At 49.1% G+C, this 16,837-nt stretch overlaps 1 protein-coding gene across 1 annotated transcript in view; it reads right to left on the reverse strand.

Moving 5' to 3' along the window:
- The window catches only part of LOC147669039 (verrucotoxin subunit beta-like), a 127,850-nt gene that overhangs the window by 103,423 nt on the left and 7,590 nt on the right, over positions 1 to 16,837 (reverse strand). Inside the window, exon 2 of the mRNA XM_086948267.1 lies at positions 164 to 281. Within this exon, the coding sequence (XP_086804393.1) occupies positions 164 to 263 (100 nt within the window). The 5' untranslated portion in view covers positions 264 to 281. The remainder of the gene's footprint in view (positions 1 to 163; positions 282 to 16,837) is intronic.

Consider the following 16,837-nt stretch of genomic DNA (forward strand, 5'->3'; position numbering starts at 1 on the left):
TTTGTTTGGCGAACATGGAACACTGAGCAAAGAAAGAGTGAGGACTAAAGAGTGAGACAGACAAAGTGAATGATAAAAATGACTCTCTCTCTCTTCCTTTCATCAACCCCAAAGGCTTGAACCTCATTTACTTAAACCCTAGTGGTGTCACACTTTCCTTTACCTGGGATCATGGCATCACTGCGGCAGTCGTACAGCATCCCAAGCTGAAGGGGCCGGCCAAGTGCGGCTAATTTAATTACCGAAGAAGCTTCAGCTGCCATCTTTCATCAGAGATCAGGCTAAAATACATAAAAACACACATATGGAATAATCTAATCTCCTTTTATTGCACATATTCAAACCTACAATCTGGTTTTGCCTTGTGGTCATGCTGATTTACACAATTCTAAAATCATTTCTGTAGGGAAGCGGAGTATTATGCAGTGATGCGGATTAGGCTGCCCTACGTCATACACTCACAATACCCCAAGGATGGTCCCTGGATTCACAATAATAAATCCTTAGCTTAGTCCTGGTAGTGTGGCAAAGAGCAGTCAGGCTTTACTAAAGTAACATGTGTTGCGCATTTCAGAGTACCAACATGGACAATAAATAATTGACAAGACTCAAAGGAAACCTGACACCAATTTATAAACATAAAGTAGCTTTTTAAAATAATTTACACACAACATTCTGATACATATAACTGGAGTTATGGATTTTAGAAGAAAAAAACAATCAGTGCATTTCAATACTGCTGAACTTTAATGTAGGAATGTGGAGCATTATACAGTGATGCTAGTTAGGCTTCACTATGTAATTCTCTCAAAATACCCCAAGGATGGTCCTTTGATTCTGTTAGAAAGTCATCCTTTTGCACTGTTGGCCTCTAACTTTTGCTGAATGACACTGGTGCGGATTCCGACCTGGGCTCTGCTAATCAGGCCCAGTGCTATGTTGAGGATCTGAAATAGGGTCCACTTATAATTGGCAATGATGGACCCTATAGAACCCTAGTAGACAATAAGGCCTGGGAGAGGGGGCAGTTGATAGGTTTACCTATAAGTCCCTAGTATATAATGCAGACAGACGTGACGAGTACATGCCGTCCACCGCTGTTTCGCTCAGCATGAGGTTCCTTTATTCCAAGCATCGCCCACCAAACCTCTACTAAATCAAACTTTCTGGGGAATCAGCCAAACACAGTTTTCAGGCTCCCGTCTCGAGAAACCCCTCCATAGCCAGGTTCTCCCAAGACGCTAATCGTCCTACCCTACCTTGAGGCGTCCAGAACCCCAAAGCTCCTTTCAGCACTGTTTTTATTTACAACCCGGTCCTGAAGATGATCCTGACTAAAGAGGCTCGAAACGTCGTCGACCGTTCAGCGCAATAGATGGCGCATCCCCCAGTGTGGCTCTATCAAAATAATTCATCAAATCTACCAAGATTTTCGCATTAGAATTCATTTTCAGCCACATTGTTCACTTGATTCACTGTATATATTCAAGCACCTTGACACCATGCGCCGTTCCTGCTGATCACAATTGTCACGTGCGTCGCCACTTCTTGTGTCACACATGCTGAGCGCCAAGTCCAATCCGGGTTGTTTTGTTATTTATTGACGTACAGTGCTGTTACAACTGTATATACCATATTTCTTTGCTCTTTAATTATACGATGCCATGAGCACTTTTCAGAAACTAATTGAGTCTCCTTGTTTCTTTGCGCGTAATACTTTAAGTATACTTGTTTAATCGCCTTCTACAATACCAGTTGAGATATTGTTTGCTTATCTTCTAGTATATAATGAGGCATAGAGGCTCAGAGGCCCAGAAGATTTCATGCACTTGCATGTGTGAGCTGCTTTGTGCCTGCTGTCATTTTAAAGGCAGCCTGGCTTTGCAGACTGTCTTTAAAAGTAAATTTAAAAGTGATAATCTACCTTATTCTTATTTATTAGGCACCCCATGGGTCTCCTCTAGGTGTTCCAGGGGTGAAGGCCATATAACTATTAGCAGGAATCTTATAAAGGACGTTTTAAATGCCCTAGTGAGGGAGAACCTGCCCATTTCATTTTCCCCCATAGTAGATACTTAGGGGTCGATTACAATGGCAGGCGTATCGCCACCACCCGGTGGTGGCGATCCGCCCGCCATTATCCATCGCCCGCCACCCATTTCCCCTCTGTCATATTACTATGGCAGTGGGGACCCCGGCAGACGGAAAAACCCCGCCATCCATATTATGTAGCAGGCGGCCTTTCGCCTTTCCATGGCGGCATTGCCACCATGGAAAGGCAAGCAGTCCTTGCTGTCGGGGGCCCATAGCAGACCCCCAGGGAGTTGCGGGGTGCACATGGGGGTACCCCCCTGCATTTGCATGAACAACGTGGCAGACACCGCATGGTGCCTGTCACGTTGTGCATTCAAATGCACACCTTGCATTTCTAGCATTGCGGGGGGTGCTGCTGGCAGCACCGCTCACCACAAGGCGGGCGCCACACAGGCGGGCGCATCATCATTTCACAAGCGGGACCGCTGCACCCTTAGCGGGCGGTCCCATTACCCGAGGCGATGGTGGGCAGACAATGTCCGCCCGCCATCCTAATCGAGCTCTTAGTTCCACAAGCTAACGTTGCAATATTTTATTTAGGTATAACTATTGCTAGGAAAGGAGAAAAATGTCAAAAAGGTCTTAAAAGTTTGTTATTGATAAATGCAATAACTTGTCACTGTTTGATTTATCAGAACTAGTACAGAAGAGAAGTTATAGAACTTTTTCTTCAGTAGGTCAGAATCCAGCTTTTGGATTGTAGTCCAGACATCCCAGGTACTGTCTAGGAGATTCCGGACCCTTGGATTGATGTTTTGTCCAAGAACAATCACCAACAAGAGTCTCCGGGAAGTGAACGCCAATCGATTCTCCCAAAGTCAGCAATGATGGTAGGCGTAGCAATACGTTCGAAACACCGGGTTCATGATTCACCAGAGTACTGACCAAGGGCTTCGGTGCCTCTTGTCGCACGGGGTCCTCGTCCAGAATCAAAATGGTCGTCATGTGAATCGTAGCTGGTTGCAGTTCCTGCAGTGGAGCCAGTACCTTCAGGGCCAGTGTGCGCTATATTAAACTGCAAAAAAATATTACTACAATTATTATTGACAAGATAATATTAGTAATTTATCAACAATAATACAAATAACTGTGTCTATGGGACGCTGTAGAAGCTGAACTATCACTAGGCGTCTTGATAATACATACTGTTACCAACACATTGGTGCTCTTTTCCTCAGGCTGGATGAAATGCTGAGTCTGCCCTGCAAAGGCTGTGAGCAGCTGGTACTCATCTCAGCAAGGACAGCCTGCGGAACATGATGAGAAAGAGTCTTTACATTGAATGAGACCTCAGGGCCCGTCAGAACCAGTCGGACAGGTATGAAAGCCCCCCAGACAATCACGGGGCGTCATCGCCCTCAGAGCCAGGACAGGCCGCTGGGCATCTGATTTGTGTGGAGAAAGGGGGCGAATGCACCCAGGTTAATGGTTAAGGATGCTTCAGATGCATCTCGGAGCTCCCCTGCCGGTCCCCACCCCTCACTGAGGACCTCGGAGGATGTACAGTGCCTGACAGGACCAATGGTTAACCCGGCTCTCCCAATGTCACCCCCACCAGCCCAGCCAGCATCCGAGGGCCTTGGTGAATATACAGTGCCTGACAAGATGAATGGTTAACTCGTCTGTCTCCTTGTCTACCCTCAACGTACTCTACACACCTAAGCCTCTCACTGAGGACCCTGGAGGCTTCATTGTTCCTGATAGGGTATCGCACAGGCAATCTAATCAATCGGTCAAAATTGTTTGTCTGCCTGTACCCCTCACCAATTTCAACTGTCACTAGCCACCACTGGGACACTTGTGGCATTTCCTTTTCATGCCTCAGTACCTTTATTTGCACTTTGTAGGCATTATCGGATTGATTTTTTCAACTTAATCTATGTAATCATCATGATCAAATTCTAATTGTAATAAACATTGTGCGGAAAAAATAAAGTTATTATACTATAGTATATTTTACTACTAAACAGGCAGCCACACGTGCAGTTACCTTCCAGACAAAGGGTCATCATTTGAATGGCACTGCAGGTGCAGAAGCACCGGCCCCAAAAGTTGTCATAGCTCCTCAAAACACCTAATATTGCTATATTTTACCACTAAACAGGCAGTCACAATTGCAGTTTCCTTGCAACTGAAAGGGGCTTGACTTGAATGGTGCAGCACGTGCAGAGGCACTGTGTTCAAAAGTTGTCCTAACTCCACTAAACACCAAATATTGCTATATTTTACTGCTGAACAGGCAGTCACAAATGCAGTTATCTTTCAGGTGCTGGAATTGTGATTTAAATGGTGCAACAGGTGCAGTGGCACCAGGCCCAACACATGCCAGAACTCCTCTAAACACCTAATACTGCTCTATTTTACTACTAAACAGACAGTCACAAGTGCAGTTAACTTGCAATTGAAAGGGACTGGATTTGAATGGTGCAGCAGATGCAGTGGCACTGGGGCCATCAGTTCTAGGGACCCCACTAAATGCAGAATATTGCAAAATGTTACTACTAGACAGGCGGTCACAAGTGCTATTATCTAGGAGGCACAAGGGCCATGATTTCAATGATGATGCAGGTGCAGTGGCACTGGGCCCAAAAGTTGTAAGAACTCCTCTGAACACCTAATACTGCTATTTTAACTACCAAGGGCCTGATTCTGAAGCGGTTAGGAAAGCATTCCCACCTAGGGCCTGATTCTGATGCGGTTAGGAAAGCATTCCCACCTAGGGCCTGATTCTGATGCGGTTAGGAAAGCATTCCCACCTAGGGCCTGATTCTGATGCGGTTAGGAAAGCATTCCCACCTAGGGCCTGATTCTGATGCGGTTAGGAAAGCATTCCCACCTAGGGCCTGATTCTGATGCCGTTAGGAAGGCCTCCTAATAGCATTTGCTTCTTCCAAATCGGATCGGGAACGTGTCTTACCGACCCAGGGCCAAATTATGATGCAGTGAGGAACATATGCTCCCATTGAAGTCAATAGGAGTCCAACCAAATCGTATCTGGAAGCATCCGGATGCATCGTACTCCATCGGTCGGACTCTTCTGATCTGAGTGAGTGGGAAACCATTTCCAAACCGATTCAGTCTGTAAGCTTTCCAACTCGCATCAGAATCAGGCCCTAAATAAGTAGTCACTAGGGTCATGACCCTAGACCGCACTATTGAGAATGTTTTTTTTTTTTTGCACAGTTTTATATAGAGCAAACTTAACCCGAACCGAACCAGGTATCAGAGCGCTTTACATAGCACCAGTTATGTTACATGAGGTCACATATTAGGCACGGGGAGATGAAGTGATTTGCACAGAATCACAGGAGGTTTAGCGACATTACCAAGACTCGAACCTGGTTCCCCAGGTCCGAGGTCAAGCGCCCCAGCCGTTAGGCCAACTCCTCTCCCCTGCCTGTGGGCTTATAGCCCACCATAGTGTGCTATACTAGCTATTAAAGCCCTACTCCAGCATTAAAGACCTGAGCTGAAGGCAAGGGTATTTAACAAGGGAGCAGGACTGTAATGCCGGTATAGCCCAGCTACAGAGGACTATAAGGCTTTTAGAACATTCCGCCACTAAAGGACAGAATATTCTAACAAATAAAACATAGACCTCACGGAGCCCAAGGTGACTGAAATCCTTCGGGCTACGTGAGGACTCTGTTTACAGCAACATCTGTGAAAACAACTTTGGAATGTTGGAGCTCTGGGCTTATCCCAGCCATTAGAAGCCCGGAGCACTTCATTGTCTTCAATGGAGCTCACAATATTCCAATCTTCTAATATTGCCTTAAAGCCCACTCTAGAGGGCTATAAAGGCCATTAAAAGCCCTAGCTGAAGGCCAGGGCCTTTAACAAGGGAGCGGGCCTCCAATGGCTGGTACAGATGTTACGGAGGGCTTTAAGGCTATTAGAATATTCTGCCTATAGAGTGCAGAATGTTCTAATTAGTAAAACAAAGGCCTCAAAGAGCCCAAGGGGGATGAAATCCCCTCGGGCTCTGTGAGGCCTCTGTTCACTGTAAAAGCTGTGAAAGACAACATTAGAATGTTGATGCTCCGGGCTTCTACCGGCCATTAGAAGCCCTGACCGCACCATTGTCTTCAATGGAGCTCCCAATATTGCGACTTTCTAATGGAGGAAGAAGTCTGTCTCTAATAGGTAGGACCTGACTGGAATGCTCTATGCACAAGACAAAGTGGCTTAAAAATACAGCAAATACAAACGGGGAGCCAATGGACATCTTTGACAGGAGAGTGCACAGATTTGCACGGGGGCAGATTCAGAATGTTATGGGCAGATGCATTTTGCAACACCTGCAGGTGGTGATAAGAGACTGGAAATGCCACATAGAGGAAATTCCTGTAATTTAGCTGGGGCTTGAATTATTTTTTATCAGAAGATGTGGGAAGAAGAGGAAACATTATTCTGAGCATTGTAAGTCTGGCAAAGCAGTAACAGGAGTGAATAGAATCAAACAAAATTGCTATATTTTGGTGAAGGCGATGGTTATCTAGGTCGATCTCAATGCAGAAGGCCACTATAAAGAGGACCAGATAGGTGGTTGAGAGCAAAACAGTACTCGTTCGGTTTCATTACTATAGTAATGTTATTTTATCTGTATTTGTAGAGTAGAAACATGAGCAGCAAGGGCCCAGCCAAGGTCAGAGTAAGGTGAAGAGACAAGCCTTCAGTGCCTTGCAGAATGCAATAGTTGAGGACACAGGTCTGAATTGTAGGACAAGGTTGGGCCAGGCTTTAGGACCAAGGAATGAGAAGGAATTGCCATCTGATCTGGTTCTGTGTACATAGCGGTTGTGTGCAAGTAGGAGTCTGGGTAAGTAGATGTGTCTGGTAGGTTTGTGCACGTTAATGCAGTTGTTGAGGTACATGTGTCCAATATTGTGTAAGGCTTTATATGTGTGTGGGCTGTTTCTAGATAGCTTGTTGGTGGATTGGGAGCCAGTGGAGCTCTTTGAGTTGCGGTTTGATGTAAGTGATGGATGTTAGTTTGAGGATGACTTGTATGGTTTGGAGTTGTGAGACCCTTTGAGTGTTGACTCCATCACAGAGTACGTTGCCGCAGTCCCCCTTGCTGGTGATGAGGGCTTGGGTGATGGTTTTGTGAGTGATGAAGGGAAGCCGTTTGAAGATCTTCTTGAGCATCTTGAGTGAGTGGACGCAGGACACTGAGACTGCGTTTGCTTGGCCAGCAATGGTTAGTTGATTGTCAATTACTATTTTGAGGTTCTTCTCGTGGTTTAGTCTTTGATGAAAATTACTACTTATGTTTTGCCTCTGCTGAGCTTGTGGCAGTTGATTTTCATCAATCCGGTCATGAAGGCAGAGAAATTGTTCCCAGTGTTTGGCATCTTGGACAAGGAGAGTATGAGCTGGGTATCAGCGTAGGATATGAGGTTGATTCCTGGCACTGATGATGCTGGTCAGTGGGGTCATATAGGTGTTGATGAGAGTAGAGCCGAGTGAGGATCCTTGTGGAACTTCACAGATGAGGTTGACGGTGTCCGAGGTGAAGGGGCTCAGGCTGACTGAGTGTAGCCTTTCAGGAAGGAACAAATACAGTGAGGAGCAGGACCTTAAATGCCAGCTTCATGCTGCCAGTGGATAAGGTGGGAGGGGAGATGGTGTTGAAAGCTGCAGAAAAATCAGCTAGAAGGAGTGTTACAGTGTCAAAACGGCCATTGATATCGCGATGAGTGTGGTCTTTGAAATGTGGTTGGGCCTGAATCCAGACTGAATGGTGTAGAGGAGGTGGTTGTCAGTGAAGTGGCAGGCTAGGTGTTTATTAATTTTCTTTTCTACAACGTTTGGAAGAAAGGGTAGGAGGGAAATAGGCAGTAATTGACTGGCATCTTTGCATCTGCTGAGGGTTTCTTGTGGAGGGGGAAGGGGGGGTGGGGAGTAGTGTGATGTGTTTCCAGTCATTCAGGTTATGGGTGAGGGCTGCACTGATGGGTTCTAGTCCTTTGATGAACATGTGGAAAGTGCAGGGGACTGAGGGTGGTCTGGAGCATATGGTTACCGTAGTTATTGCATTTGATGGGGAAAGATGGCCATGTTGTCCTGGTGGGCTTCTGGCTGTTGGTGGGGATGGGCAAGAGCAATGTAATGGTGGAAGGGTCCAGTTGGGGCTCAAACGTTTCATAGATGCTGGTGATCTTGCTGCTGAAGATAGGGATAGCTGGGCACCAAGGTCCGGAAGGGGGTGTTGTTACACTGTTGGGCATTGCTGCTGGAGAGGTGAAGTCTTTCACTGTGGCAAAGATATCCATAGCACTGTTGGTGCTGCTTTTGATGTGGTTAGTAAGCAACGAGCGATTGATGGCTCTGAGTTTCTGATGGTAGAGTCTGAGGGCGGATTTGTATATGCTCTTGATGGTGTCATTCTCATTTTGTCGCCATCTGTGTTCAAGTTGCTTGCAGTGGTGTTTGGTGAGCCTGGGCTTTTCTCTGTACCAGCTTGCTTGTCATCTCATTGGCATGGCTTTGTTGGTTCGAGAGGAGCCATGGTATCTGTACAGGTGGAGCTGAAGACGTTGAAGTTGGATATGGATTTAGGGAGGTTGTTATGTAGAAGCTGGTGGTTTCAGAGTCTGACAGACCAGGATGCCTTTGAGATCTTCTTCCAGTTCTGTTGTGATGATTTGGTGATTATGTTTCTGCGGTGGTGTCGCCTGGTCTGCTGATGAGTCAGCCAGGTTTCTGTCAGGAAGAGCAGGTCCACTGAGCAGTCATGTAGGAAATCCCAAATTTCACAGTTCAATGTTTAGTTAGGGAGCTAGTGTTGAACCTTATGCAGGACAGGGATGGGTGTGGCGTAGTGGTGTTTGCTCTGTGGTCATGTGTGTTGGGTATCGGAGGTGCTTTGGGAAATGAGGTAGGTGTGGGAAGGTGCATGTGAAATGGGAGGTGGCTCACCTTCAGGGTTGGGCGGCAAGGCTTGACTGCAGATGGAAGATGTGACCGAGGTGCAGGGAGCAGAGGCTTACATGTAGTTGCGACAGTAGGAGGTACATAGGATGGAGGACTAGAGGTCCTGACACTGCGTGTGGTCTGGGTGCTGCACCAGTGAAACATCTGCTGCACATTTCCGCTGCAGACTCCATTAACTGAAAATAGTTTTCAGATGGAAACCAGTGAACTCACTTCCTGTATAGTTGTATGATAAAAACCCAGTGATGTAATTTCCTGTGCAGATGGATGATGGGAAACTTAGTGGTGCCACTTCCTGTGCAGATGGATGACGGGAAATCCATTGATGTAAATTATTGTGAAGATTGATGATGGAAATGCAGTGATGTCACTTCATGTGCAGATGGATGATGGAAAATGAGTCTTCTTCTTTGGCTTCTTTTCAAGACAGCTTTGGCAGGAAATCTGTGATGTTACTTCCTGTGCAGATTGTTGATGTGAAAATTGGGTAAAGGCAGTTATTTTTGCGGGCACAGAAGCCATCTTGGGTGGAAGAGACATTGTCTTAGATAGACACACAAAGTTAGCTATCACCAGCAGAGGACAGGAACTCAAAACCAAAGAACGAAAGGATCTGCTAAATGCAGAGGGCGGAGGAGGGCGCAATTAAAAAATTGAATAATATGAGTCTAATGAGAAGTCCTGACAGATGCCACAATTAACATAGCTGCTGATGAACATAAAGGAGGATGTGAGATGTTTTGAAATCCGTCAGATAGGAAGGACCTAAGCCAACCAAGGGATGAGTTACATACTGGATAAGGATGGAGTCAGAGATTATGCCGAAGGCCACAGAAAGGTGTGAGAGGACCGGAGCGGCCAAGGAACCTCAACAACCATGGTGTGTTTCCACAAAGAGGGACTGAGGCGTAAGATAGGTATAAATTACACAAATTGTGAAATAGGGGCCTAGGGTATCTATATCCAAGAAGAACATGCGAGGGGGCCATGGGTCAAGTGAAAAACCAGATTTGATGGACTTCAGAATGGCTTCATTGTCTCTGCTAATGCCAAAGTGAATTCTGAGAGAGAAGAGCCAGTTCTTGAAGTGGACCATGAGTTATACTGACTGAAGAGTCCAAGGGAGAAACACAGCAACCTGTTAGAATCTTGAAGACTTTGTCTGGAAAAACACTACAAGGCTGTCACTCAGGTCCTGAGATTTGATAATGACATGGCTAAAGGTGGTTAGATTAAAAATATTTTATTTTAAATATAATTCCGCTCTTTTACAGCAAGTAAAAGAGTCATGATTAAGTACCATGATCTTTTTAGCAACTGGTGAACTAATATTTTGGAGTAACTTCTCCCAATTAGCTTTTTAAGTAAGGCATCTACTTCAAAAACTAGTCCGTTTTTAGTCTAAGTTCAACACATTCTTAAGAATTGGACATATGGCAAAGTATGCATGGAGGAAAACTGTTGTATTGAAGTTAATGGGGTATAACACAGATTTCCAACCATTCCTGTAAATGTAAAATGGTGATCTTTTCTGTATGTAAACATATAGTGAATCGTAAGTCGCTGGACGAACAGATTTACTGTATGTGTCTATATAGATATATCACTTTTCATTGTATAGTGAAAATACAAGAGGCATGTGCTTTATGGTGGACAACACCACATGCATGACTAAGTCAAACATGCAATATATCAAATCTGTTCTTTTTTATTTCTGTATATAGATATACCGCTATAGTAAGCCAGGATTGTTTTACCCCCTTTTTAGGTTTCGCTTGGCGTCCGCTGCGCAGCAGCGTTCGCACAGGTGAAATCTTATGTTACAACAGTACGGTGGCTTTGTCCCGCCTGCTCTTCCATTGGCTAGCTCCATAAATGGAGGCTAGCCATTGGAAGATAGATCTGTCCGTCATTGCCGGAGCAGATTCGTGGGCGTTCCGGCGATTTTTTCGCTCTCCGCCCCTCTGTGAACGTCATTGCGGCGGTGGGCGGTGTTTTTTTAAATTTTTTTTGTTATTTTTTTTGGGTCATTCCTCCAGGCCGACCGCCGCCGGAAGAAGTCCAGGTGAGTGCTCCCCTCCCCTCCCGCTGTACGTGTGCCCGTTCAGGAACCTGAACAACTCTGCCCCAGCTGCTGGTGCCGCCAGCCGAGTGCCCCGCCTTTCTGAGCCACGTGAATCCGTGACTGCTACCGCCCGCCCGTGTGACCCGCTCCGACCTCGAGCCGTGTCTGCACTGTGCCCCTGGGCCGCTTCTACCCGCTTCAACTCCCTCTTGCCGGACCGCACCGCTCGCCGCATCCCCGCTGGCTGAGAGCTTGCACTGCGCCCGCCCGCCTGTACAAGTGTACCGGCCGGCCTTGTGCGTTGTGCCCCTGAGATCTGCAGCCCCTGTGAGCCGTGCGCTGTGGATCGTAAGAGCCTTCCCCCGCCTGGAGAGGTACGCCCCGAAGAAACGTCCCGCAGACTGAGGATTCTGCCCGACCTTTGCCCGCTCCTGTCCCCGGGGGCGCCCCGCCCGTACATATCAGCTGGAGACGCCTGCACGAGCCGGACGAGCCCCCACCGGGAGGAGAGCCGCCAGATTACCCCAGGAGCCCCGCCTACGCCTGCCTCATCACCACTTTGAAGCCCGAAGGTACGCCAGAAGCGTAGCAGTCTGCGGGTGCTCCCCGTACGCCACATACGCCTGAAGCGTACACCTTTGCACCAGCCGGCAGTGTCCCGCCAAGTACGTCTCGTACGCCTGCGCCTGCTTTTTTGACCACCCTTCCGAGACGTACCGCCTGACTTCCTCTGCAGTATGCCTCGAACCTGCCTGCAGCGTACCTACATTGCCGCACCCCTTGTCCAGGGCCGTGCCGCCCCATTGAAGTCCGTGGCGGACCTTGGGCAAAGATCATGTGTAAAGAAACACTCGTAGGCACCTCGGACACGGTAAAACGCCACCAATTGAAACCATAATATCCAGTATTAAAACGCTAAATACTTTTTTTTTTTAATTATCTTCACTGTTGAATTTCCTAAAAAATGGAAGCTACGGACGCAGAACGTGCCAATGGAGGCGAGGGAAGCTAAACACGCAGCAGTAATGTTAGAAAAGGGACGACGAATCGGGAGTATTGCAAGGAAAGATAACCGAGTTGCACGGCAAAAAACACGACCGCAATCTTCTTGTTACAGACAATATTTTCTTTGTCGATTTTTCAAGCTTTGGGCCAGAAGGAATTAGCTGACATTATTGTAGCTCCTTCCTTCAGTCTGCAAAGCACCTTCTACATCCCTCAGGGCTGGAATATTGAAGATGCATTTATGTAGGAGATAAGAGAACCCCTTAACGCACATTTTAAGGATATTGCAAGAGTTTTGTTACGATATAGTGGAATGAGGGCAAAGGGCAACTTCTTATTCAGAACGTCGAAGGACTTACAATACCCTGGCTGTGCTTGCTCCCCTGCCCCCTGGCTGTGCTTGCTTCCCTGCCCCCTGGCTGTGCTTGCTTCCCTGCCCCCTGGCTGTGCTTGCTTCCCTGCCCCCTGGCTGTGCTTGCTTCCCTGCCCCCTCGCTGTGCTTGCTCTCCTGAGTGTGTGTGTGTCTCTGGGTGGGTGTGTGTGTCTCTGGGTGGGTGTGTGTGGCTCTGGGTGGGTGTGTGTGGCTCTGGGTGGGTGTGTGTGGCTCTGGGTGGGTGTGTGTGGCTCTGGGTAGGTGTGTGTGGCTCTGGGTGGGTGTGTGTGGCTCTGGGTGGGTGTGTGTGGCTCTGGGTTGGTGTGTGTGGCTCTGGGTTGGTGTGTGTGGCTCTGGGTGGGGGTGTGTGGCTCTGGGTGGGGGTGTGTGGCTCTGGGTGTGTGTGTGTGTGTGGGGCTCTGGGGGTGTGTGTGTGTGTGGGGCTCTGGGGGTGTGTGTGTGTGGGGGGGGCTCTGGGTGTGTGTGTGTGGGGGGCTCTGGGTGTGTGTGGGGGGGCTCTGTGTGTGTGTGTGGGGGGGGGAAGGTGTGGGGTGGCTCTGGGGGTGTGTGGCTCTGGGGGGGGGTGTGGCTCGGGGGGGTGTGGCTCTGGGGGGGGGTGGCTCTGGGGGGGTGTGTGTGGCTCTGGGGGGTGTGTGTGGCTCTGGGGGGTGTGTGTGGCTCTGGGGGGGTGTGTGGCTCTGGGGGGGGTGCTGGGGGGGTGTGTGTGGCTCTGGGGGGGGTGCTGGGGGGGTGTGTGTGGCTCTGGGGGGGTGTGTGTGGCTCTGGGGGGGGGGTGTGGCTCTGGGGGGGTGTGTGTGGCTCTAGGGGGGGGGGGGGTGGCTCTGGGGGGGTGTGGCTCTGGGGGAGTGTGTGGCTCTGGGGGAGTGTGTGGCTCTGGGGGAGTGTGTGGCTCTGGGGGAGTGTGTGGCTCTGGGGGAGTGTGTGGCTCTGGGGGAGTGTGTGGCTCTGGGGGAGTGTGTGGCTCTGGGGGAGTGTGTGGCTCTGGGGGAGTGTGTGGCTCTGGGGGAGTGTGTGGCTCTGGGGGAGTGTGTGGCTCTGGGGGAGTGTGTGGCTCTGGGGGAGTGTGTGGCTCTGGGGGAGTGTGTGGCTCTGGGGGAGTGTGTGGCTCTGGGGGAGTGTGTGGCTCTGGGGGAGTGTGTGGCTCTGGGGGAGTGTGTGGCTCTGGGGGAGTGTGTGGCTCTGGGGGAGTGTGCGGCTCTGGGGGAGTGTGCGGCTCTGGGGGAGTGTGCGGCTCTGGGGGAGTGTGCGGCTCTGGGGGAGTGTGTGGCTCTGGGGGAGTGTGTGGCTCTGGGGGAGTGTGTGGCTCTGGGGGAGTGTGTGGCTCTGGGGGAGTGTGTGGCTCTGGGGGAGTGTGTGGCTCTGGGGGAGTGTGTGGCTCTGGGGGAGTGTGTGGCTCTGGGGGAGTGTGTGGCTCTGGGGGAGTGTGTGGCTCTGGGGGAGTGTGTGGCTCTGGGGGAGTGTGTGGCTCTGGGGGAGTGTGTGGCTCTGGGGGAGTGTGTGGCTCTGGGGGAGTGTGTGGCTCTGGGGGAGTGTGTGGCTCTGGGGGAGTGTGTGGCTCTGGGGGAGTGTGTGGCTCTGGGGGAGTGTGTGGCTCTGGGGGAGTGTGTGGCTCTGGGGGAGTGTGTGGCTCTGGGGGAGTGTGTGGCTCTGGGGGAGTGTGTGGCTCTGGGGGAGTGTGTGGCTCTGGGGGAGTGTGTGGCTCTGGGGGAGTGTGTGGCTCTGGGGGAGTGTGTGGCTCTGGGGGAGTGTGTGGCTCTGGGGGAGTGTGTGGCTCTGGGGGAGTGTGTGGCTCTCGGGGGAGTGTGTGGCTCTGGGGGAGTGTGTGGCTCTGGGGGAGTGTGTGGCTCTGGGGGAGTGTGTGGCTCTGGGGGTGTGTGTGGCTCTGGGGGTGTGTGTGGCTCTGGGGGTGTGTGTGGCTCTGGGGGTGTGTGTGGCTCTGGGGGTGTGTGTGGCTCTGGGTGTGAAGGTAATAGCACAGATGCTCCAAACACTTTTAATAGCACATTTCAAACCCCTCCACTGCAGACTTTTAACTCTCATACGCATAGAAGACAAGAAGACTCCAAGACTTTGGACGAGCCTGCCTTGCAACACAAAGGGGCAAGAGAAAGTGCGCCCCTTAGATGAAGCATGCCACCCAGTGTGGGGGAGGGGCTGTGTCCCTTTTAAGAGATCTCCTCTCTGTTAGGATCCAACAACAAATATCTGGATTACAGACCAGTGCTTTGTGTTTCCATACAAGATCAAGTGCACAAATAGGAACATTAGGGGCTCATTGTTAGCTCCTTCTTGGAACAGAGCCCACCAGTCTCTTGACTTTGATAGGTAGTTAGTAAAGGTTACACTCCAAGTCAACGTAAGTGCTTGTTTAAAACTCTAGTCACGTTGAGCTAAATATGTGTTCCTTTGTTGTACATCCTTTTGTTACTTGTGAATAAATATAAAAAACTGTCCATATAATGATTGGAGTTTTTATCCACCCTCAAATAAAAAGATTACCTGTTCGGTTTACAAAAACAAAGTTGGAGTGGGGGAATGTTTAATGATTTTTGTAGAGTCTTCTTGTAAGGTGCTATATAAAAGATATTGTGTTTTGTATTTAATGACAGTGATGGAATTTGCACTGACATTGATCTTATTTGGGCAAATAGTATTTCTTGGTATCTACAAGGTGATGAATTGAAATTAATTTATATGAATTCATTATGTTCGTGAGTGTCATTTATATCTATTAGACTGGCATTGGTAGCTATTTTAAGAAAACATTTTTTTCCTATGTAAATTCTATTAGATTCTATTAGATGAGGGACATTATATATTAATAGTATTAATATATAATGTCCCTCATCTATATGTATACATTTCGCTGGCAGCTCTAGCACTGTTGTAGTTATTGTGAGGCCAGAATTTACATAGGAAAAAAATGTTTTCTTAAAAACTCTGGCATTGTGGGACAAATCTACAGAAAACTTTCCAAAATAGTTAATTCAGTTTGGCTCTTTTGTAAAAAGGTTTTGCACTGATCGACTACGTGGGGGCAAAGAAAATGGGGGTACCAAAAGTGAAATTTGCAATTGTAATTCTTTACTCCGAAACATGCTTTTTGTGATGTGTGAGAAGTTGGCCTGGTATATGCTGTTCACTAATTAAAGTGGGCACCCTGCACCAGTCCAAACAACCCTTATGGTGATTTAAGAGGTCAAACATAACCTTAGAAAGCTATTCAAGTGGTAGCTGTGGAGAACAGCCTTCAGGCGCAGTCTTGAAGTAATGTAACCTCCCCGAACTATCTCTCTTTCCTTCACTGACCTTCGACCAGGTCATTAAACTTCTTTCTTCCACTAAATCCTGCTCCTCATTGGACCCTTGCCCCCCCCAAAATCTTTCATCTTCTACCAGAAATATTTGCTTCTCACATGTCTCCCATTTTTAGGTTTTGCCTAGCCAATGCGTACGAAGTACGCATGCGCTAGGAAAAACTTAATGATGTCTGTGTGTGGGGACTGGACCGTCCCCACTCTCTCATTGGCTAGCTCCATAAATGGAGGCTAGCCATTGGGAGAAGGCTCTGTCCGTCAATCTCGGACCAGATTCGGGGGCGTTCCCGAGAATTTTTGGCTTTTGGCGACGTCACGCTACGTCAGCCAAAAGCCCTCAGGAACGCCCCCGAATCTGTTCCGGCATTGACGGCACCCGGAAGAAGTCCAGGTGAGTGCTTGCTTTTATTTTTTGGCCGTTCCCACCCCCTCTCCCGCTCTCCGGCCCCGTTCCCGCCCCCCTCCCGCTGCCTCTCACGCTCTCCATGTCTCCGGTCCCGTTCCCGCCCCCCTCCCGCTCTTCGTGTCTCCGGCCCCGTTCCCGCCCCCCTCCCGCTGCCTCTCACGCTCTCCATGTCTCCGGCCCCGTTCCCGCCCCCCTCCCGCTCTCCGTGTCTCCGGCCCCGTTCCCGCCCCCCTCCCGCTGCCTCTCGCGCTCTCCATGTCTCCGGCCCCGTGTGATTCACTTGATACCAGCCATGGAAACAGGACAGACTGGAGGTCTCAGGGCCGCTGCAGAGAAATGGGGCAATAGCTCCTCTCCAGACTCCCGCCCCCTAACCTCTCCCCCATACGCTCTTCCATCTGTGCACAGCGCCAGGCTCCACTGGCGAGAAACTATTACTGAACCCTTTCCGTGCGGGAGGTGCAAGGGCTTTCATAATCCACTTTAATGGCACCGCGGCGCACATCGTGTATAGAGGCCAGAGACGTGCTGTGCTCCTTGGGGTCTCTCCTGCCTCTCCCTCTGAGCACAGGACACTTCGCCACAAAAAATAAAATACACATGCAGATCGCGTGACC

The sequence above is a fragment of the Lissotriton vulgaris genome, unplaced genomic scaffold (genome assembly GCF_964263255.1).
Source record: "Lissotriton vulgaris unplaced genomic scaffold, aLisVul1.2 SCAFFOLD_1895, whole genome shotgun sequence".
Classification (NCBI taxonomy): Eukaryota; Metazoa; Chordata; class Amphibia; order Caudata; family Salamandridae; genus Lissotriton; species Lissotriton vulgaris.